Consider the following 23,224-nt stretch of genomic DNA (forward strand, 5'->3'; position numbering starts at 1 on the left):
TCCTCCTCCAGGACTCCGTCACATTGAGCTGAATGATCGCGTGACCCAAGGCCGGGATGGGAACCTCTACTTCTCTCACGTTACAGCCGACGACAACCGCAACGACTACACCTGTAATGCCCAGTACCTTAGTGCTCGCACCATCCTCTCCAAGGAACCCATCAGCCTCACCGTAACCATCTGTAAGTACACCGTGCCTCAGTCACCCTGGTAACACCGTAGTACAACTATAAAGACTACACCTGTAACGCACAGTACCTGAGCGCCCACGGAGCCTGTCACTTTGACTGTTACAGCCTGTGATGAGTGGGCGGACATCAGTATCCATGGTAAGACACCGTAGACTGACCTTGTCCACCATGGTGACTCCCCAGATAGCATTACTAGTCAATCACCGTCAATCACTATCGTCAGTCACCCCTCTCTTCGTTAGTTACAAAGCCACTCTGACATTGATCAATAGAGACACTGATGGTACCGCAGCCCCCAGCCAAAACCACCTGGGGGTAGAGAAGCATGTCAGATGTCTGTAGTGTTGCCTCTACAGTAGTGTGGCTACTGACCAGACATGGTCAGGACCGGAGGGAGTCCCACAGCCAGCGGGGGGGGGGGGGGGGCTCTGTAATCTGCATAACACACTGGTAATGAGATGCTCTACACATGCTGGGTTACAACTGTCCTACACGCACTGTTATTAACAGGCTGGGGGCAGAGCGCTTAGCATCTGTGTGAGAGAGGTCAAAGATGGGGAAGGCTTATTATGGTAACATACTTCCTCTGCTGTGTGTGTGTGTGTGGGAGGGTGGGTGGGTGGGTGGTTGTCAGGGGAAATATGTTGCTAAGGGCTCTGATCGCCACCTGAACCCACCAGTGGTAGAGTTCAGTTTGTGTGTTAAACGCAGTGTGAGTGTCTGTCTGTGTGTGCTGTGACTGCTGTATCAGCACCTTTGCACTGCTCTCGGCAACCTTGCAATTACTAATACATATGTATGAACCTGTCTGTTTTCTCTGCCTCCCTCCCTCTCCCTCCCTCTGTCGCTCTCCCTCTACCCCCTCTTTCTCTCTGCCTCCCTCCCTCTCCCATCCCGCCATCCCTCTGTCGCTCTCCCTCTCTCTCTCTCTCTCTCTCTCTCTCTCCCTCTCTCCCCTCTCTCCCTCTCTCCCTCTATCTCCAGCTAACTCAGTGGTGCGGAACCGAAGACCCCAGATGATGAGGCCCTCAGGGGCCCACAGCACTTACCACACCCTCCGGGGCCAGAGCCTGGAGCTGGAGTGCATCGTCCAGGGCCTGTAAATCTAACTCTCTCTCTGTCTTTATTTTTGTGTGTGTGTGTGTGTGTACGCATATATTATCTTACATCTGTCAATCAATGTGAGCCTGTTTGACGTTTCTCTTCTTGACCCATCTTGCCTCTTCCTCGCCCGCCCCCCCCCTCTCTCTCTCTCCCCCTCCAGCCCTACCCCTACAGTCCAGTGGGTGAGGAAGGACGGTCAGCTGTCCGAGTCTCGTACACTCAGAGATCTGTCTGACCGCCTGCTGCGCTTCAGTAACATCTCAGAGAGCGACGGGGGAGAATACCAGTGTTCAGCCAACAACTCACAGGGCACGGTCACACACATCTACACCGTCAGCGTCGAAGGTACAGAACATATGCTACCTAAACACTCACGCTGAGGTTGTTTCCGTTCTGTGTGTGTTCTGTGTATATTCTGTATATTCTGTGTGTTCTGTATATATTCTGTGTGTTCTGTGCATATTCTGTGTATGTTCTGTGTGTTCTGTATATATTCAATGTGTTTTGTGTATATTCTGTGTGTTCGGTGTGTTCTGTATATATGCTGTGTGCTCTGTGTGTTCAGTGCATATTCTGTGTATGTTCTGTGTATTCTGTATATATTCTATGTGTTCTGTGTGTGTTCTGTGCATATTCTGTGTTCTGTGTATATTCTGTGTGTTCTGTGCATATTCTGTGTATGTTCTGTGTGTTTTGTATATATTCTGTGTTCTGTGCATATTCTGTGTATGTTCTGTGTGTTCTGTATATATTCTATGTGTTCTGTGTATATTCTGTGTGTTCGGTGTGTTCTGTATATATGCTGTGTGCTCTGTGTGTTCAGTGCATATTCTGTGTATGTTCTGTGTATTCTATGTGGTATGTGTATTCTATGTGGTATGTGTATTCTATGTGTTCTGTGTATTCTATGTGTTCGGTGTATTCTATGTGTTCTCTGTATTCTATGTGTTCTGTGTGTTCTGTGTATTCTATGTGTTCTGTGTATTCTATGTGGTATGTGTATTCTATGTGGTATGTGTATTCTATGTGGTATGTGTATTCTATGTGGTATGTGTATTCTATGTGGTATGTGTATTCTATGTGTTTTGTGTATTGTGTGTGTTTTGTGTATTGTGTGTGTTCTGTGTATTGTGTGTGTTCTGTGTATTCTATGTGTTCTGTGTATTCTATGTGTTCTGTGTATTCTATGTGTTCTGTGTATTGTGTGTGTTCTGTGTATTCTATGTGTTCTGTGTATTCTATGTGTTCTGTGTATTCTATGTGTTCTGTGTATTCTATGTGTTCAGTGCATATTCTGTGTATGTTCTGTGTATTCTATGTGGTATGTGTATTCTATGTGGTATGTGTATTCTATGTGTTCTGTGTATTCTATGTGTTCGGTGTATTCTATGTGTTCTCTGTATTCTATGTGTTCTGTGTGTTCTGTGTATTCTATGTGTTCTGTGTATTCTATGTGGTATGTGTATTCTATGTGGTATGTGTATTCTATGTGGTATGTGTATTCTATGTGGTATGTGTATTCTATGTGGTATGTGTATTCTATGTGTTTTGTGTATTGTGTGTGTTTTGTGTATTGTGTGTGTTCTGTGTATTGTGTGTGTTCTGTGTATTCTATGTGTTCTGTGTATTCTATGTGTTCTGTGTATTCTATGTGTTCTGTGTATTCTATGTGTTCTGTGTATTCTATGTGTTCTGTGTATTCTATGTGTTCTGTGTATTGTGTGTGTTCTATGTGTTCTATGTGCGTTGACTGTTACGTATGATCTTATTGTTAATGTGTTTTTTTGTAATACTATTGGGTGTTGATGCTATATTAATCTGTTTAATACTATCATATGCTTTAGCATTGCATTCTGTATCATGTAATGTGTATACTGTTGTGTGGTGTGCTGTTGTTTCTAGTACTGTGGTGTGTATAATGCTGTTGTTGTATTGTGTGTTTTGTCATAGCTGCTCCGTACTGGACCAAGGAGCCCGTGAGCCAGCTTTATGCCCCAGGAGAGACAGTGAGACTGGACTGTCAGGCCGATGGCATTCCCTCGCCTGCTGTCGCCTGGAGCATGAATGGAAATCCCATCACAGGTCAGGAATCACACACGCACACTATTACACACACACTACAAGGTTTTACTGCAAACTCAGCGTAGTACACCTGCTGCTGTTCCTGATCTACATAGGGCAAATTTAGGGTTGGGTTGCTCGTTTGAATTCCCTGTCTTTTGGCTATTGCCAACTCTGGAGTTTTCGTATGTAATATGGCAGTCAGTATTGTGCTTCGGTAGAATGTCTTTCTGACTTGCTGTGTGTGTTCAGGTATAGACCTGGACCCCAGGCGTACTGTGAGACACGGAGTTCTGATTCTGAGAGATGTGGTCTTCACTGATACAGCAGTCTACCAGTGTCAGGCCCACAACAAACACGGAACCATCCTAGTCAATACCTACATCTTTGTCATCGGTGAGGAGGTGCTCTGTGTGTGTGTGTGTGTGTGGGGGGGGTGTATTTGTTAACAACAAGTAGGTCGCATTGATTAACCCGTTCCCTGCTATCCTGCTCCAGAGCTGCCGCCTCAGATCCTGAGTGCGGACGGACAGACATACACTGTCACAGAGGGACAGAAGGCTGGTCTACACTGTCAGACATTTGGGTCTCCCAGACCTAAAGTTACATGGTGAGACACGCCTGTATTAGTTTCTATTCTTCTACGAAACTAGCTTATTTAATTAGATTTAAAGAAATCTTCCAACAAGGAACAAATGTGTCACTCTCCTCATTGGCAAATGGTCAGCCAAAATCCTACCTTGGTCTGTTTTAACGGGCGTCACAGTTCTGGCTCTTGGTTTTTCCATCCTCTCTGGCTGTGTTTTCTGTATAGTCATCTCTATGTACCTCTGTGTATTTCCTATCCAGGGAGGTGGACAATGGCGCGTCTCTACTGGCTGACCCCAGGGTTAACCTGCTGACCAATGGAAGCCTCCAGATCACCAACATCTCCCATGACGACGAGGGCCTGTACACCTGCTCCATCAGCAACACCAACATGTCAATCAACGCTGAGCTGGAGGTGCTGAGTGAGTAGGCCATGAATCACACACAGGGACACACACACACACACACACACACACATATACATAAATGAACACATACAGTATAGACTCATGCTGACTCATTCAATCACATGCACAGCACACACTTATGCACACTAATTCTCTCTCGCTCGCTCTCTCTCTAACCCTGTATCTAATCATGTCATCTTACCCTGTCTCTCTATAACCCCCTCTCTCTCTCTCTCTCTCTCTCAGACAGGACAGTGATTCTGTCTCCTCCCGGGGACCTGTGTGTTAGGCCTGGGAAGACGGTCATATTTACCTGCCTGGCTCAGGTGGACTCCAAACTGACCCCCCCACACATCCAATGGAGGAGGAGTGGACAGAAACTAATGCAGTCGTACGCTGAGGACAAGTAAGGACATGTTTAGTGTGTTACTAAGAAGGCCGTGCGGGTGTGTGTCTGTCTCCGTGTGTGCGTGCACTTGTTTACCTAAATTGTAAGGACCCCAATGTCCTACCATTTCACCTTAATGCCCTGACAAGGTAGGAAAACAATAACTTTTTTTGAAAAGTCTGGATGTTTTGTTCAAATGCTATTTTAAACTTAAGGTCTAGGGTTTTGGGGTTAGTTTAAGGGTTAGGGGTTAGGGAAAATAGGATTTTTTATAGTAAAAAAAAAAGTAGACTCCAAAAAGTCCTGAAATTTCATGAAAACACAGCTGTGTGTGCCGGCACCTGTACGGCTCTTTACGGTATTACGCGTATTATTATTTACGGTGAAGGTATACGTCTGACGACGAGACGATAATAATGACGACGGCGATGACAATACTGACAATGACAATCCCGATATCCAGGTACACGTTTGAGGGCCCCGACCTGATCGTGGCCAACGTGCAGACCGAGGACGAGGGGGTTTACACCTGTGAGGTCATCACTAACCTGGATATGGCTGAGGCCAGCGGATCCATCACGCTAGTCGGTATGGAAATGTCCCATTTCAATGTCATATTTCATACGTGGTATGATGCTGTCAGTGCTTCTGTACTGTACTATTGTGCAGTGATGCATTAATGCTGTGTTTTTTTCATACATTTTCCAATATAGTTGGGATGGAAATGTCCCATGTGAATGTCAAAATGTTTGGTATTGGGGTAAACCTCTGTTGTGTTGTACTATGCAGTAATACTTTGATGTTGTGTACAGTACACACTGTACTCTAAGTATAACTTACAGTATGCTCTAGTAAGTTCAGAAACATTTTCCACTACAGTTGGTTTGGAAATATGAACATATGATAACCATAACACCGTGTGGTATATTGTTTCCACAGCGTTTGTTTCTTTCTTTCAATATGTAATGTTAAGTTGATACTGTGCTGTATGCCTCAACTCGTGCTGAACTGTTAACCCTAAATTGATTTCTCCCCCATCCCCCCCTCTCCAGACCGTCCAGATCCTCCCACCCAGCTCCAGGTCTCTGACCCCAAAGACCGTGGAGTGACTCTCAGCTGGACCGCTGGAGATGACCACAACAGCCCTGTCATAGGTACAGCCATGATACTGAATGAACACAACAGCCAACTTCAGTGCGGCCTTTGACATTATCGATTATAGTCCGCTGCTGGCAAAACTTATGTGTTATGGCTTTTACAACCCCTGCTATGTTGTGGATAAAGAGTTACCTGTCTAACAGAACACAGAGGGTGTTCTTTAATGGAAGCCTCTCCAACATAATCCAGGTAGAATCAGGAATTCCCCAAGGCAGCTGTCTAGGCCCATTTACTTTTTTTCAATCTTTACTAATGAATTACCACTGGCTTTGAGGAAAGCCAGAGTGTCTACAGTATGAATGTGGATGACGCAATACTAGCTACTACAGCGACTGAAATGACTGCAAAACTTAACAAAGAGTTGCAGTTAGTTTCAGAGTGTGGGTGGCAAGGAATAATTTAGTCCTAAATATTTCTAAAACTAAAAGCATTGTATTTGGTACAAATCATTCACTTGAACCTCAACTAAATCTTGTAATAAATAATGTGGAAATTGAGCAAGTTGAGGTGACTAAACTGCTTGGCGTAACCCTGGATTGTGAACTGTGATGGTCAAAACATATTGATACAGCAGTTGCTAAGATGAGAAGTATGTCCATGATAAGATACTGCTTATCTTGACAGCACTGTCAACAAGGCAGGTCCTACAGGCCCTAGTTTTGTCGCACCTGGACTACTGTTCAGTCGTGTGGTCAGGTGCCACAAAAAAAGGACTTAGGAAAATTGCAATTGGTTCAGAACAGGGCAGCACGGCTGGCCCTTGGATGTACACAGAGAGCTAATATTAATAATATGCATGTCAATCTCTCCTGGCTCAAAGTGGAGGAGAGATTGACTTCATCACTACTTTTATTTATGAGAGGTAGTGACATGTTGAACGCACCGAGCTGTCTGTCTAAACTACTGGCACACAGCTCGGACACCCATGCATACCCCACAAGACATGCCTCAAGAGGTCTCTTCACAGTCCCCAAGTCCAGAACAGACTATAGAAGGTGTACAGTACTAAATAGAACCATGACTACATGGAACTCTATTCCACATCAAGTAACTCATACCAGCAGTAAAACAAACAGATAAAAAACACCTTACGGAACAGCGGGGATTGTGAAGCAACACAAACATAGGCACAGACAAATGCATACACACACACACACACACACACACACACACACACACACACACACACACACACACACACACGATAGCATATGCACTATATACACACACGTACACATGGATGTTGTACTGTATATATGTGGTAGTGGTGGAGTAGGGGAATTAGGGCCTTGGCAGCAGCTAATGGGGATCCATAATAAATACAAGATACAAATACACAACTGACACTGACACTAGATCTGGGTTCAAGTATGATTGTTTTTCTTCCAAACTCTTGATTGCGCTGGCCTGGCATACTGTAGCCAATGTAATAGCCCCGTCATTGCAAAGTGCGAACCCCGCCTATCTGTCACTCCAGGCAAGCTCAATCAAATGCTAAAAGTATTCAAACTTTACTATTTGAACCCAGGTCCAATTGATACTAGACCACTGTGATGCTTTTAACTATAAACCCATAGCTATCATACCATGCATCTCCCCATGGGAGAGTGAGGTCCTGTTTCTAATGTTGTTTGCAGTGTAGATGACCACAGCTGTCCGGGTCTGGGGACAGAATGGACACTGCCTTGCCTGCCTTTGATAACCAGATCACTTTGAGGCTTTGCGTTTTGAATTACCAACCCCAAATCGTATCATGTTATATTATTGCATCTCTCCTGAGAACATGAAAACTTGCTATCTCGTTACACGGACTGTGATTTCTCCGTTGTCACATATTACTTCATATCTTCTGCTTAGTGGCATTGACACTGATGGCTGATGCTCTCTCTCTCTCTCTCTCTCCCCCCATCCTTCTCGCCAGAGTTTCGGGTGGAGTTTAAGGATCATGTTTCTAACGAGTGGGGTTGGGAGGAGCTGAAACGTGTTAGTGGAACCGAAGAGAGTGTGAACCTTGCCCTGCAGCCCTATGTGTCCTACCATTTCCGGGTCATCTCCGTCAACGACATCGGGAAGAGTGATCCCAGCACGCCTTCTGACCTTCACAGCACGCCACCTCAAGGTTAGACACACCTATCAAGTGTGTTTGTGTGTGTGCGTCAAAAAATGAAATGCCTGGTAGGTTCAAGTTATGCACTAGAGTCTTTACATCCGCTAGTACCTAGGCTATATACACCCGTTGTATAGTTCTTTACCTTGGTATAGAAGCATTCAAATTGGGACACATGAACATAACCTGATGTAGTGCCATTTTATCAATGCCTCAGGTCGACATGTAGATATGTCAATGGTGGGAATGCTATTTTAGTTTTGGGTCATGGCTTCTCCTATGTTGGGTCAACATGGCCCCAAAAAAAGCTTAAAATGTATATATTGGTTTGGGGAACTCATTTAATCCACAGCCAAAACCACATGTTCTTTGATTTTACCTGTAGGATCGCAACAATGAGAGAAAAAAACATAAAAAATCACAGTAAAAAGAAAAAGTATTTTCAGTGGTGTTTCCAAAGTGACCTTTTTCACACTCAACTTAAATATTGTTTTATAAACCAGATGGTAGACGAATCAGGATATATTTCTACACCATAAAAAAAAAAGTTGTATCACTATGTCACAACATATACGCATGTGATAAAGAGATTATTGCTCAATAAGCTTTTTATTTAAATCTCTAAATCAACGGGTAAAGGTGTTCACACTAGGCAGAGCCCCTTCAAATTAGTAGCAAGCCAACAAAGTTATAAAATAAAAGTAATGAGAGAACTTACAGGGAGAGAGGGTCAATCCAACAGAGATTCCCCTGTTCTACTCTAAAAATGTTCCTTATGATGAGAAACACTGATATACCAAGGTTCGTGGTTGTACATAAAAATGGGGCGACGGGGCTGAGCCTTAGATTTTGAATGCTTATTATAGCGCCACCTATGGGCCAATCCGTGCTGTTTTTGGTATCTGAGTAGCAGTGTTGATATACTTTGATATTACCAAAGTAGAAAACATTTTTACCAATCGGGCATTGAGATATTGCGACAACGGCAGAAGAGTAATAAGAAAGAAAGAAAAATGACATAAAAAACAATAGGTTTGCTTGCAATTTCACTGCCAAAATCTATCAATGGAGATATGTTCCAATGGCCCTAATCTCCCATATACAGTGAGGTCTGGAATGATTGACACCTTTTCTAAAGATGAGTGAAAATTACTGGATAAAATGAATAATTCAAATACTGAGCTATATTGTATCCTAAACATTTTTATAGCTTTTTACTAATACAATTGCTCAGAGAAAGAGATTTTGTTTAACAAGTATATATTTTTTTCATCTCATAGATAGGGGTCAAAATGATTGACACCCATGTTTTCAATATCTCACCTTGCCAGGATAATGGCACTGAGCCTTTTTCTAAAAAATGTTTTATGAGTTAGAGAACACATTGTGTGAGGATCTTATAGAGGAATAGGGGAACCATACCTCTGTATAGGGGAACCATACCTCTGTATAGAGGAACCATAACTCTATACAGAATCATGAAAACGTAGGATTTTGAGTTGAAGAGGGCAGTCCAGTGCAGACAAAGGATATCTTTGCAAGGTGAGGTATTAAAAGGAATTGAAAATAGGGATGTCAATCATTTTGACCCTTTACCATTTTGAGGAGAAAAATGTATTACTTGTGAAACAAAATCTCTTCTCTGATCAATTGTATTAGTATAAAAAAATATAATTTCCCTTTATTTTTGGCGTACAATACAGCTCATTATTTGAATGATTTATTTTATACAGTCATTTTTGCTCATCTTTATCAATAATTTCGGAACCCAGTGTACAGTATATAGTGAAACTAGCTCTAACGCGGCTGTTTATTAGCGAAGGTGTCGAAGAGCCGGCTCTTGTAGGTGAACGTTGGGAGCCGGGTTGCATATCAGAAGAGCCGAATCTATTTATAATTATTATTTTTTTAATTAAGATGTGAATAATCAACAGATTTAAATTATTAGAATGAACTAATTCAAAGAACGAAAAAAGAAAAGAAAAATACTATAGGCCTAAATGCTCAAGCGCACACATTCGTTCTGACTGTCTGCTCAGACTAACAGCCTCACCTGTTGTTCCTGTCAATCAGACACGCATTGTCAACCAATGAACCAAAGATGCGTGAGGGAGGGCCGAGCCAACTCACTCAAAGTCACACACTTAGCAGCCGAGGAGAGAGAGGAAGGACAGCTATGAAAACAACAGCTAGAAAATGAGTCGAAAGCACTTGGATGCATTTTAATAATGTAGACAATGTTAGTGTAGAATTTGCCAAAACAAAATCTCATATTAAGCCGGTTTCCACGCACAACCTACACCGGCATCTGCGAACTGTGCACCCAACTGTGAAGCTAGCTGTAGTGGAGCTTTGAGAAACTAGCGGGCCTGCTAGTGATAGTGGTGGAGCCAGCACCTCCACACGAGATGTATCCACTCAGTCAAGTAGGCCTACTCCGCGACCCACAGCAACGCAGTCTTCCATGGACCAGTTTATGCCAAAGTCTATGTCTGTAGCAAAACAAGGCCAAATTGATATTGCATTGGCTAAAATGATTGCCACTGATTTCCAGCCATTTTCGATCGTGGAGGACAGAGGTTTAAGAAATTATAGCAATAGTCTAAATCCAATTTACACAATTCCAAGCAGGAAAACCCTTTCAAAATCACTTATTCTACAACTGTACGAGAGCACACAGGCTTCATTGCGGGAAAGAGTCCAAAAAGCTACTGCAGTTTGCCTTACCACTGACTGCTGGACATCAAGGGTAACCACTTCTTACATGTCTGTTACATGTCACTTCATTGAAGATTCTTCGATGTCTAGCTGTTTTCTGGGCTGCTTTGAGTTCAGCGACAGACACACCTCAGAGAACTTGGCAGAGGAACTGTTGAGAGTGGCCAGAGAATGGCAAGTAGATGGAAAAGTGGTCAGTTGTGTTAGCGACAACGCAGCTAACATAACCAAAGCCATGAACATTTTAAAATGGACCCATCATCCATGTCTTGCCCACACAATCAACCTGACTGTAAGAGATTCTCTGAAGGTGATGAAGCCCACTGTGGACAAAGTGAAAGCAGCTGTGGAATACTTCCACAGGAGCACAGTAGGTGCTGAAAAACGAAAGTCTACACAACACCAGATGGGGATGCCTGAGCTGAGGCCTAAACAAGACTGCACTACAAGGTGGAATTCAACATTTTTCAAAGTTGAAGCGGTTTCCTGAGTCAAAGGATGCCATCATCTCTACCCTGGCCATTGTCAATGCACCTGTTGATGCTCTGACCCAAGAGGAATGGGAGGTGGTGATGGAGGTGTGTAGAGTCCTGGAACCCTTTGAGCAGGTCACTGTGGAGATCAGTGGAGAGAGGTACAGTAAGCAGTTATTACTACATCATGATTTAATCCAGAACTATATATGTATATGAGCAGTAGATGAGAATGTAGTATCAGTAGACAAAACATGAACCTGAACTAATAAGTTACTGTTCTCTCTTTCCAGCTATGTGACAGCCTCAAAAATGATACTCCTGTGGATGGGTCTGCAGCAAATCACAGCCAGAGAGAAGCAAATGTAACCACAGGACATGTGACAGAGTTGATGGACACCCTATGTTCGTCAATGGACAGAAAGTTCCACAGAATGGAATATAATCAGGTGCTATCAGAAACCGATGCACTTGACCCCAGGTTTAAGAAGTTAGCCTTCAGTGATGCCAAAGCGATTGATGAGGGTCTTCAAAGAATAACCTCCGCGGCAGAGGGAGGGACAGCCCCAGCAGTCAGCTGGCTCAGGCACCGGGGCAACAGGAAGAAGAGGAATCAGATGGAGCAGAAGCACCAGCAGTAGTGCCACAAACGGATGCTGTTTGACAAGAGAAGAACTGGGGATGCAGCACGAAGGAATCCCTCAGCAGATGCCATAACGGAGGTCCGATCCTATTTGGAGGAGCCCCTCCTCCAAAGATCTGCAGAACCTCTGAGCTGATGGAAGAACAAGGCCTCTGTCTACACACGGCTTATTAAAGTCATGACAGGGAGACTCTGCGTAGTGGCCACATCCGTTCCCTCTGAGAGGGTCTTCTCGAAAAGGGGACAAATAATTACTGAGTGAAGAAACCGCATCAGCCCCTCGAAAGTGAGGCAGCTTGTATTTCTGAATGCAAATCTCTCATAAAAGCAAAACATAGTCAGCATTGCTGTGTGCTGCTGGTTATAACATGGCAATAAAGAAGAGAGAGAAAAGAGGGACCAGTTTAATGTTTTAAATGGGATGCTGCAGTTTTGCAAAATGTTATTTATTTTTCTTTGATATGGTGCAATATTCTATTATGCTGTTCAGATTGTATTCATTTGAATGGTTAGATTTATATGCCCTTTGGTTATATACATTAAAGTTATACTTTAAATGCAAATGTTTAATAGCATTCTTTGTCATAACAAACCAATGCATTTTTAAATACATTGTGGTGAAGGTAGAGTATGATTTGATTTAATTATTTAATTAGAATTGTTTTAATACCAATCATAGTCAAACTATCGCAAACTGTTTGACTTGAAAAAATACACAAAAAAAACATTTTAAGAGCCGTTTGGGAGCCAAAAGAGCCGCCTCTTTTTGGTGAGCTGAGCCGAACGAGCCGACTCACTGAAAAGAGCTGGAATGCCCATCACCACTGTTTAGGAAACTAGCTCCCAACTAACTCTGAACCAAAGCTATTCAATGGAGTTTGGGTGTTTTAGCAGTCAGAAGCATGCAGTCAGTGGAACCAGGGTTTATTTGATCACACAGCACATCTATGGACTACATCTTCCTACTAAATACATTCCCAATTTTGCCGCTCCCTTTCCTGCTGTCATCTAGCAAAATACTTTCATCTTCCAAGCTGTTTGAAAAATGTTCTGTGCTTACCTCTTTTTTTGTGTTTTTTTTTTACACACACACTTCTGAGCAGAAGAGACACTGAAGAGAGAGACATGAGAAGTCTCTAATCCAGCATCTCAGTTTTCCCATTCCTAGATTAGAGTATGACACACTCTTACCCGGGTCACCTCTTCTAGTCTTTTTCATGTCGGCATCATTCTCGCATCGCATTAGACAGGTGACAATGAGCTTTTTAAAGTCCCCCCCCCCCCCCACGTTTGCAGAGATCACGTTCACAGTAAACACTACCCATGTGGGTTCAATAACAACCCTTAGTCTGTTATAGTGTCATAACGCAGCTCTGATTGATTCCCAACCGTTGCCGTGTTTAGATGTAGCCACGGTTGTAAGACCCAGACAGCACAAACAGCAAATGTTCTGACCTATGGTTGTCGTCACCCAGTTCCATGACTTCAGAGGAACATGCTTCAGGATCATCTCTAACTTGACTCTACATGGCAATAACACATGGAACTCAGTGATACCCATCCCGGTTGCTGAGGTCCTCCTGACAACATGCCCAGACTGTGTCCTCACTCCGTAGAGAAGCACTGAGGCTGAGAATCCCTACAACTCTACAAAGCTCTTGGAGTAGGTGAAGGGAGCTCGCTCACTGCTGTGGAACCAACGAATACAATGGGGTTTCTTGCAGGTTCGCTGGGATTGGCATGGGGTGTCGGGGGTCTGTTGGTAGATTTTGACCATTTGTTTTGTGTTTTCAAGTCTTACTCATTGTTAGGAAGAATTTTGGTCCAAATTGGATGTTGTGGACTATATTTATTGTCTAAATCCTGTGAATTAAAATTGCAATTTTGGGTGCAATCAATTAGCAAATTTCTCAGATCAAATAATTTATCAACAAAATAAAGTTGTCGGAATTCTTACCTTATCGGATTCTAACTATAGAAATGATTTCAGAACAATCTTAGTGGGTGTCAAGGGCTTGCTGAAATGTCCTCTCACTGTTCTGCTGCTCCCAAACGTGACCTTTTAATAAAGCTTTGGTGATTCAGATTTAATTCAAGGAGGTTTCACGAGCAAAACCCTTTATGGATCGGCTTGGCTACTTGGCCAATACATTAGGCAAGGTGCATTGCCGAATGCACTGGGAAGCTATGCTTGGTTTTTAAGCAAATGAAGCAAAATGCATTTGTTTTTTTATATTTCTAAATATGAGCTTCACAGGCACAAAAAAGCTTCACAGGCACTAAAAAGCTTCACAGGCACATGGGCACTGTGCGCCATTGGCCGGATAGGCTGCGTTTCCATTCTCAAAATCCATGCCATGACCAACTGTGTTACCGCTGGTCTTAAAATCTCCCCATTTGTGCTACCTGAAATATGCACATCGGTGCATGTTTTTAAGGACACAGCTCTGATACTGTCACCCCTCCCACCTGATGTAAGACAGGTAAATTGCCAAATGCGGTGCAATGGTTCCCTGTCATGTTTCGTAAAAGTGACACAGTAAATAACATCACATGATGTATCATTGTAATCAGTAGACTTCAGGGAACACTTAATAAATAAATAAATACATCATCAAAAGTTGACTGCGATTTCTTAAGGTTTCTCATCATTGTTGCGATCATAAAGGAAAAAACTAAATTCCATATGGTTTTGGTTGCTGATTTAAAATTATTTCCCCAAACCAATACATATATTTGAAGCTATTTTGGGGCCACATAGATCCAACTCAGGAGAAGCCATGAACCAAACGAAATGCAGATAAATGTATTTTCACGATTGACCTATATGGGGCTCAAAGCCCGACCTTAGGCTTTGATGAAACGGCACCATATGCCAATTTTAATATCAAAGTGAACAATATGGTATTTTTGGGGAGTTTATAACCTGGACTAATAGTGATTATACTGTATTATTATCTGCTTGTAGACCTACAGTCCTTCCTAACATGGATTGAACATCAAAACATTCTCTATCTGCAGTGTCAGGGAGTAACTGATTGCATGTAATCTGATTACAAAAAACTAACAGTAATCGGTTACGTTACCAGCAAAAATATTGTAATCGGATTACAGATACTTTTGAAAAACTAGATTACTTCATGGATTACTTTTAAATTCAGAAAGGATGCTTGCAAAAAAAATACATTATGGCAGCTATCTGTTTTCTCAATGACATTCAATTCAGAATTGAAAAAAGACACACGTTTTAAGTTTGTTCCACCTGAGCGAGTCTGACCGCAAGACAGAGACCACTATGATGACACACCAAATGCGTTTGATGGATCCTTTGTTTGCCTTATTCTAATGCCTCTTAAGGGGAAAGCAATCCAAAAGAAACTGAAAGTAATCAGATTTGGGGTAATCCAAAAACTAAGTTACTGATTACAATTTTGGACAGGTAACTAGTAACTGTGATGACATTTAGAAAGTAACCCACCCGACTCTGCATATCTGATTTGGGATTCCACCCCTTTCCCCACTCCACAGCTCCAGACAACAACCCTGAGGATGTGAGGAGTGAGTCTACAGACCCAGACACCCTGGTCATCACATGGGAGGTAAGACTCTTTCTTATGTTAGACTGTTCACCTTCTACATGAATGTTCCACCGAAACTGGAAAATGTGTTCATTAAAAAAGAATGGGAGAAAAACATTGAAAAGGCAGAAAATGGTAGGCTAAACTTGTGTACCTGAAGTTCATCCCATAAGGGGATTGTGTGTACTCACATTCTGATTGGCTCCTGTCCCGGTCTGTCACTCTGTCACAGGAAATGGACAGGCGTGTGTTCAACGGACCGGAGTTCCAGTACAAGGTGTTCTGGAGGAGGGTAGTAGGTGACGGCCCCACCTGGCACTCTAATGTCACCACTGAGCCACCGTACATTGTTACTGAAGTGGGCAACTTCTCAGCCTTCGAGATCAAAGTACAGGCTGTCAATCAGAAAGGGGAGGGACCTGAGCCAGACCCTGTCATTGGCTACTCCGGAGAGAATGGTGAGATGTTTTAGAATTCTGTCTTTCTTTAATGATCTCTCTTTCTTTCTTTCTCTCACTCTCCCCTCTCTATCTTTCTTTCTTTATCACTCTCTCTGACTCTCTCACAGACTCTCTATATATCTCTTCTCTCTTTCTGTCTCTTCCTCTTTCTATGTTCTCTTTCTCGTCTCTGTCTTTCTCTCTCTCTCTCCCCTACTCTCTCTTTCTCTCGCTCTCTCAATTCAACTCAGCGTTACTGGCATGGGAAACATGTGTTAACATTGCCAAAGCAAGTGAAGTAGATAATATACAAAAGTGAAATAAACAATAAAAATGAACTGTAAACATTACACTCACAGTGTAATATCTAATCAAGCCTCTCTCTGTCCTCTTTTCCTCTCGTTCCTGCTCTCGTTCTCTCTCTCGTTCTCGCTCTCCTCTTTATCTCCCTCTAATGACTATCAATTAGTCTATTGTGTTTAGGCCTACTGGTAAACAGTACAATAATAATCATTCAAGTGATTATGATGCTGAGCAAGATAATGTCTCTCTCGTTCCCCTCCCCTCCCCACCCCTCCCCTCCCCTCCCTGCAGTCCCCCTGGAGGCTCCTATGGATGTGGGTGTTGTGCTGCTCAACAGTACAGCCATCAGGGTAACATGGGCAGCAGTGGACAGAGATACTGTCAGAGGACACCTACTGGGATACAAGGTACTTGCAGGTCGTTCATTGTTTGTGTCTAACTCTGGCACTCAGTAGTTACGTTTTCTCATTATCACCTGTGTCCTCTTCCCTACCATGTGTGTCAGATAAACATTACATTATGGTTACGTAGAGCCTTATAACCCATTATAACCTCTTCCCTCCGGGATCTTCCTGACGAGGTTTGGCTCTAGGTGCCACTAACCGGGGCCGCAAACATAACACATCATGAACATGACATTATAGCTACATAAAGCTACATAGGGCATTATTAACCCATTATAACTCCTTCTATCCACCAGATCCACCTGACAAGGTTTGGCTCCAGGGGCCACCACCGGGGTCGGAGGGCCAGAGAACCGGAGAGCAGCATGGTGGTGGAGACAGGGGCCAATGAGGAGAAGAGGGTCCTGGGGGGCCTTAGACCCTACTCCCACTATGCCCTCACAGTCACTGTGTTCAACAGCAAGGGAGAGGGGCCCCCCTCCGACCCCCCCCTGTCCTTCAGTACCGACGAGGGAGGTGAGAGAAAGAAGGGAGAGGGAGATAGAGAGTGGGTGGGGTGAAGGAAAGGAGGGGGAGGTGGAAGGGAAGTGGTGGAGTGAGAGGAGGGGAGGGTGGTATTTTGAGCGAGAGGTAAATGGAGCAGGAGAGATGAGGGAGGGAGATGGGAAAGGGATAGATGACATAGAAAAGGTCAGGTAAAGCACAGTGTCATTACATTGGGGGGGGGGGGGGGTGAAAAGATCACAAAAAGAGATACTTAAACTAAATACAAGAATGGCCTTTGATGCGTGAGAAATGGAGACAGATCGAGATAGTGTGCGCTGCAGTGAAAGCGTATATAATCAAGCGCGCCTGTGTCCCCGTCAGCTCCTGGCCCCCCCATGTCTCTCCACCTGGAAAGCCCTGCAGAGACAGAGATGACCCTTCACTGGACCCCCCCTGCTCAGCCCAACGGGGTTCTCAAAGGATACCTGCTGCAGTATCAACAGAGTGGGTGTCTTTCTTTACCTCTCCCTCGTTCTGTATATCTTTCCACCTTTGTCGTCTATGGTCACCTATACCTCCATCTAGCACCTTCATTATACATGCTTCTCTGCCTTGTAAAAGACACTAATGCATCTCGGCGAGTCCGTAGCCATCTTCTCACTGAACGTCGGTGACACTGACATGTTGTTGATTTACCACCGGTCACTACCGGAGATGGCTAGTGGTAATACTATCAATCAATCAATTAATCAATCGTTTGCCATCCATACTTCAGACTCAGAGCGTCAGTGCTAAATCAACATCCATTGGTCTAATTCCGAGGCAAACTTCAAATGTTGTAGGTTAAGTCCAAGGTAGTCTCTCCGCATGTGACTCTACATCAGAGACAGACCTGTAAACATAATTGATGGACCGTGATTGGTTGACTGTTCCTCTATCTCTTTTTTTTGTAGTCGTGGAGAGTGATGACAGCCCGGTGCAGGTGGAGACCATAGACGACCACACGTTGACCAAACTGACCCTGAAGCAGCTGGACCCCAAGAGCCGTTACCGCTTCTACCTGAGGGGCCGCACCTCGGCCGGGGACGGAGAGCCCATTACTAGGGAGGGCGCCACCACGCTGGATGGAGGTAGAACTGCAGGAGGATTAGAATTACATCAATTTTTCTTCTTTATTGTCCATGCGATGTGGAATTTTGTCATCGGCTTCAACATCACACAAAAACAGACATTAAAACACTTTGTTTACTGGTGTGTTTATCCCAATGTAGTTACATTGTGGAGGATTAGGGGGTTAATAAATATTATTACACCGAGTTGGTTAACACTAACAGGATGCTGCTCCGTTTGTTGGTGCAAGACTGATCGTTTGAGATTGTGAAGGAGGGTAAGAGAGAATGTAATGACTCGTTCTCAACCCATTCCAGCTCCTCCGTCCAACATCAGCTTGTCTGTAGGTGAGAAATCTGTTAACCTGAGCTGGGTGCCAGGCCAGAGACACAGGAGTGTGGGCTTCCAGGTCCAGTACCTCAACAAGAACAGTAAGCTACCAGCCGACCAACAGTATGCCTGTGGGAAAACCAAACACATTTGTAATTTCTTTCACTCACCTGTCTGTAAGCCATAAGAAAAAAATATATATACACTGCCGTTCAAAATTCTGGGGTCACTTAGAAATTTGATCCCAAACCAGAATAGAAAGAGGAGTGGGAGGCCCTGGTGCACAACTGAGCAAGAGGACAAGTACATTAGAGTGTTTAGTTTGAGAAACTATAGGAGGATGGGTTCATTGTATTGGCTGGGATGGAATAAATGGAACGGAGTCAAACATGGTTTTCATATGTTTGATGTGTTTGATACCGTTCCATGTATTCCATTTCAGCCATTGCAATGAGCCTGTTCTCCCTCCTCACAAGTCCTCAACTGGCAGCTTCATTAAATAGTTCCCGCAAAACACCAGTCTCAACGTCAACAGTGAAGAGGCGACTCTGGGATGCTGGCCTTCTAGGCAGAGTTGCAAAGAAAAAGCCACATCTCAGACTGGCCAATAAAAAGAAAAGATTAAGATGGGCAAAAGAACACAGACACTGGACAGAGGAACTCTGCCAAGAAGGCCAGCATCCCGAGTCGCCTCTTCACTGTTGATGTTGAGACTGGTGTTTTACGGGTACTATTTAATGAAGCTGCCTGTTGAGGACTTGTGAGGCATCTGTTTCTCAAACAAGACACTAATGTACTTGTCCTCTTGCTCAGTAGTGCACCGGGACCTCCCACTCCTCTTTCTATTCTGGATAGAGCCAGTTTGCTCTGGTCTGTGAAGAGAGTAGTACACTAGATCTTCAGTTTCTTGGCAATTTCTCACATGTCATAGCCTTCATTTCTCAGAACAAGAATAGACTGATGAGTTTCAAAAGAAAGTTATTTGTTTCTGGCCATTTTGAGCCTGTAATCGAACCCACAAACGCTGATGCTCCAGATACTCAACTAGTCTAAAGGCGGACAGTTTTATTGCTTCTTTAATCAGGGCAACAGTTTTCAGCTGTGCTAACATAATTCCAAAAGGGTTTTCTAATGACCAATTAGCCTTTTAAAATTCTAAACTTAATTTAGTTAACACAACGTGCCATTGGAACACAGGAGTGATGGTTGCTGATAATGGGCCTCTGTGCAACTATGTAGATATTCCATTAAAAAATCTTCAGTTTCCAGCTACTATAGTCATTTACAACATTAACATTGTATTTATGATCATTTTAATGTTATTTTAATGGACAAAAAAAGGTGCTTTTCTTTCAAAAAACTCAGAAGCTTTGAACGGTGGTGTAATATATTTTGTCTATTTACATGTGTGAACCACCCTCTCATTTTTTTACTGAATAAATACATAGAAGGAATAGAGTAAACAAATAAAGAGTTTATTTTCTCTCCAGGCGGTGGAAAGTGGAAGCAGTCTGAGAAGCTGAACTCGTCCCAGTCATTCTACCAGCTGAAGGGTCTAACCCCAGGATCACAGTACCGGCTCAGATTTACCTTCAGCAACAACACCTTCTGGGAGACTGAGATCAGGACAGAGGGAGCAGGTAGACCTATAGTAGCACACACACACACCTAGATACAGACCTAAATACACACCGCACGCACACATGATTCACTTTCAACAACAACACCTTCTGGGAGACGGAGATCAGGACAGAGGGAGCAGGTAGACCTACAGTAGCACACACACACACACCTAGATACACACCGCACACATGATTCACTTTCAACAACAACACCTTCTGGGAGACGGAGATCAGGACAGAGGGAGCAGGTAGACCTACAGTAGCACACACACACACCTAGATACACACCTAAATACACACCGCACACATGATTCACTTTCAACAACAACACCTTCTGAGATCAGAACCGATGGTACAGGTAGTAAGAAAACACACACACAATGACGCAGGCAGGCCCACCAGAGGGGGCTGATGGGAGGAGCTAAAGAAGGACAGGTTCATTGTATTGGCTGGGATGGAATAAATGGAACGGAGTCAAACGTGGTTTTCATATGTTTGATGTGTTTGATACCGTTCCATGTATTCCATTTCAGCCATTACTATGAGCCCGTCCTCCTATAGCTCCCCCCACCAGCCTCCCCTGACACACACACACCCTCCTCTGGGCCCACTGCTGCAGCTCTATCAGTGTGAAGTGCTTTTTTGTTTACGTGTCTTAGATGAAGGAGACTAAATGGCAAAGCTTTCAGCTGCTAAATTAAATGCTCCGTTAGTGGTATTTGTTTGGGGCATTGGACTGTATTGCCGACATCTCTAGTGTAATGTCTGTTAGGTTGTGTGTGTCTGTGTGTGTGTCGACTGAGCCCCCGTGTGTAAGCTCCAGATCCACTCTCTCTCTTCTTAATCTCTTCTCTTCCTTTCATCCTTTCTTTCATCCCCCATCCCTCTCTCTCCGATCCCTCCCTCCCTGCTCTCTCGCTCTCTCTTTTCTCTCTCTCGCTCGCTCTTTTCTCTCTCTCTCTCGCTCTTTTCTCTCTCTCTCTCTCTCTCTCTCTCTCTCTCTCTCTCTCTCTCTCTCTCTCTCTATAGGAGTGGTGGATGTGCAGACAGGCTTTGCTACTCAGGGCTGGTTCATTGGGCTCGTGAGCGCCATCGTGCTGTTGCTGCTGGTACTGCTCATCCTCTGCTTCATCAAGAGGAGCAAGGGGGGAAAGTATTCAGGTAGCTCTAAATATAGCAACATGCACCAGACAAGCACCAGACAAACGACGTCAGATCTAACAAACCACATACAGTGCATTCGGAAAGTATTCAGACCCCTTGACTTTCCCCCCCCAAAAAATATGTTAGTCTTATTCTAAATTTTATTAAATAAATGTTTTTCCTCATCAATCTACACACAATACCCCACAATGACAAAGTGAAAACAGATTTTATTTATAAAAAAAATATTTATAAAAAAATGTAAAAAACATACCTTATTTACATAAATCTTAAAAACGTCTTAGGGCTAGGGGTCCCGCTAGCGGGACAACTTCCGGTGAAACTGGAGGGCACACATTTCAAATAAATAATCATAAATAATATTGATATTAAACATGTAGGTACATACCTACAGTTGAAAGCTTAAATCAGTTGAAAGCTTCAATTCTTGTTAATCTAACGGCACTGTCCGATTTACAGTAGCCATTACAGCGAAAGCATGCCATGCGATTGTTTGAGGACACCGCCCCTCATAAAAAAAAAATTCCACTGGCACAGGTTTCATAAATTCACAAATAGAGATTAAAATATTCACTTAGTTTTTGACAATCTTCCTCTGATTTGTCATCCAAAGGGTCCCAGCTATAACATGTAGTGTCATTTTGTTAGATAAAATCCATCTTTATATCCCAAAATGTCAGTTTAGTTGGCGCCATCGACTTGAGTAATCGACTCGTTCAACATGCAGAGAAAGGAATCCCCAAAAAATCTACCTCTAAACTTTGTTAAAGCAAGTCAAAATACATTTCTATTGACTACTCAGATACCCTAAAATGTCATCAAGCTATACGGAAAGAAGAAGTATGTTCAATAGGAAAACGATATTAGCAGATGCATCTTCTCTTCATCGTGCGCGCATACACAAATTTCCAAGACTGTGTCCCTGTAGTAAAACTCATTATTCTTACTCATTTTGGAAGAAACAAGCCTGAAACCTTGAACATTGAGTGCTGACACCCAGTGGAAGCCATAGGAATTGCATACTGGGAGCTAGATTTAAGTATGCTGAACCTTTGCTATGAGACTTGAAATTGAGCTCAGGTGCATCCTGTTTCCATTGATCATCCTTAAAATGTTTCTACAACTTCATTGAAGTCCACCTGTGTTAATTTAAATTGATTGGACATGATTTGGAAAGGCACACACCTGTCTATATAAGGTCCCACAGTTGACAGTGCATGTCAGAGCAAAAACCAAGCCATGAAGTCGAAGGAATTGTCTGTAGAGCTCCGAGACAGGATTGTGTCGAGGCACAGATCTGGGGAAGGGTACCAAAACATTTCTGCAGCATTGCAGGTCCCCAAGAACACAGTGGCCTCCATCATTCTTAATAAATGGCTGAAGTTTGAAACCACCAAGACTCTTCCAAGAGCTAGCCACCCAGCCAAACTGAGCAATTGGGGGATAAGGGCCTTGGTCAGGGAGGTGACCAAGAACCCGATGATTACTGTGACAGAGCTCTAGTTCCTCTTTGTAGATGAGACAACCTTCCAGAAGGACAACCATCTCTGCAGCACTCCACCAATCAGGCTTTTATGGTAGAGTGGCCAGACGGAAGCCACTCCTCAGTAAAAGGCACATGACAACCTGCTTGGAGTTTGCCAAAAGGCACGTAAAGTACTCTGACCATGAGAAACAAGATTCTCTGGTCTGATGAAACCAAGATTGAACTATTTGGCCACAATGCCAAATTCACATCTGGTGGAAACCTGGCACCACCCCTAGGGTGAAGCATGGTGGTGTCAACATCATGCTGTGGGGAAGTTTCAGCAGCAGGGACTGGGAGACTAGTCAGAATCGAGGGAAAGATAAACAGAGCAAAGTACAGAGAGATCCTTGATGAAAACCTGCTCCAGAGTGCTCAGGACCCTAAGCACACAGCCAAGAAAATGCTGGAATGTGCAGTGCAG

General features: G+C 43.5%; 1 protein-coding gene across 1 annotated transcript in view; it reads left to right on the forward strand.

Annotated features, from left to right (window-relative positions):
• The window catches only part of LOC109869176 (neural cell adhesion molecule L1), a gene marked incomplete in the record, with an annotated part of 36,704 nt that overhangs the window by 2,497 nt on the left and 10,983 nt on the right, over positions 1-23,224 (forward strand). The window contains 20 exon segments of the mRNA XM_031803887.1: positions 12-182; positions 1,176-1,290; positions 1,456-1,640; positions 3,246-3,377; positions 3,609-3,752; positions 3,855-3,966; positions 4,206-4,366; positions 4,598-4,757; positions 5,203-5,327; positions 5,792-5,893; positions 7,819-8,016; positions 15,367-15,437; positions 15,649-15,874; positions 16,451-16,566; positions 16,860-17,079; positions 17,431-17,553; positions 18,003-18,179; positions 18,477-18,590; positions 19,980-20,129; positions 21,141-21,272. Coding sequence (XP_031659747.1) covers positions 12-182; positions 1,176-1,290; positions 1,456-1,640; positions 3,246-3,377; positions 3,609-3,752; positions 3,855-3,966; positions 4,206-4,366; positions 4,598-4,757; positions 5,203-5,327; positions 5,792-5,893; positions 7,819-8,016; positions 15,367-15,437; positions 15,649-15,874; positions 16,451-16,566; positions 16,860-17,079; positions 17,431-17,553; positions 18,003-18,179; positions 18,477-18,590; positions 19,980-20,129; positions 21,141-21,272 — 2,934 coding nt within the window.

This window comes from Oncorhynchus kisutch, linkage group LG24 (genome assembly GCF_002021735.2).
Source record: "Oncorhynchus kisutch isolate 150728-3 linkage group LG24, Okis_V2, whole genome shotgun sequence".
Lineage (NCBI taxonomy): Eukaryota > Metazoa > Chordata > Actinopteri > Salmoniformes > Salmonidae > Oncorhynchus > Oncorhynchus kisutch.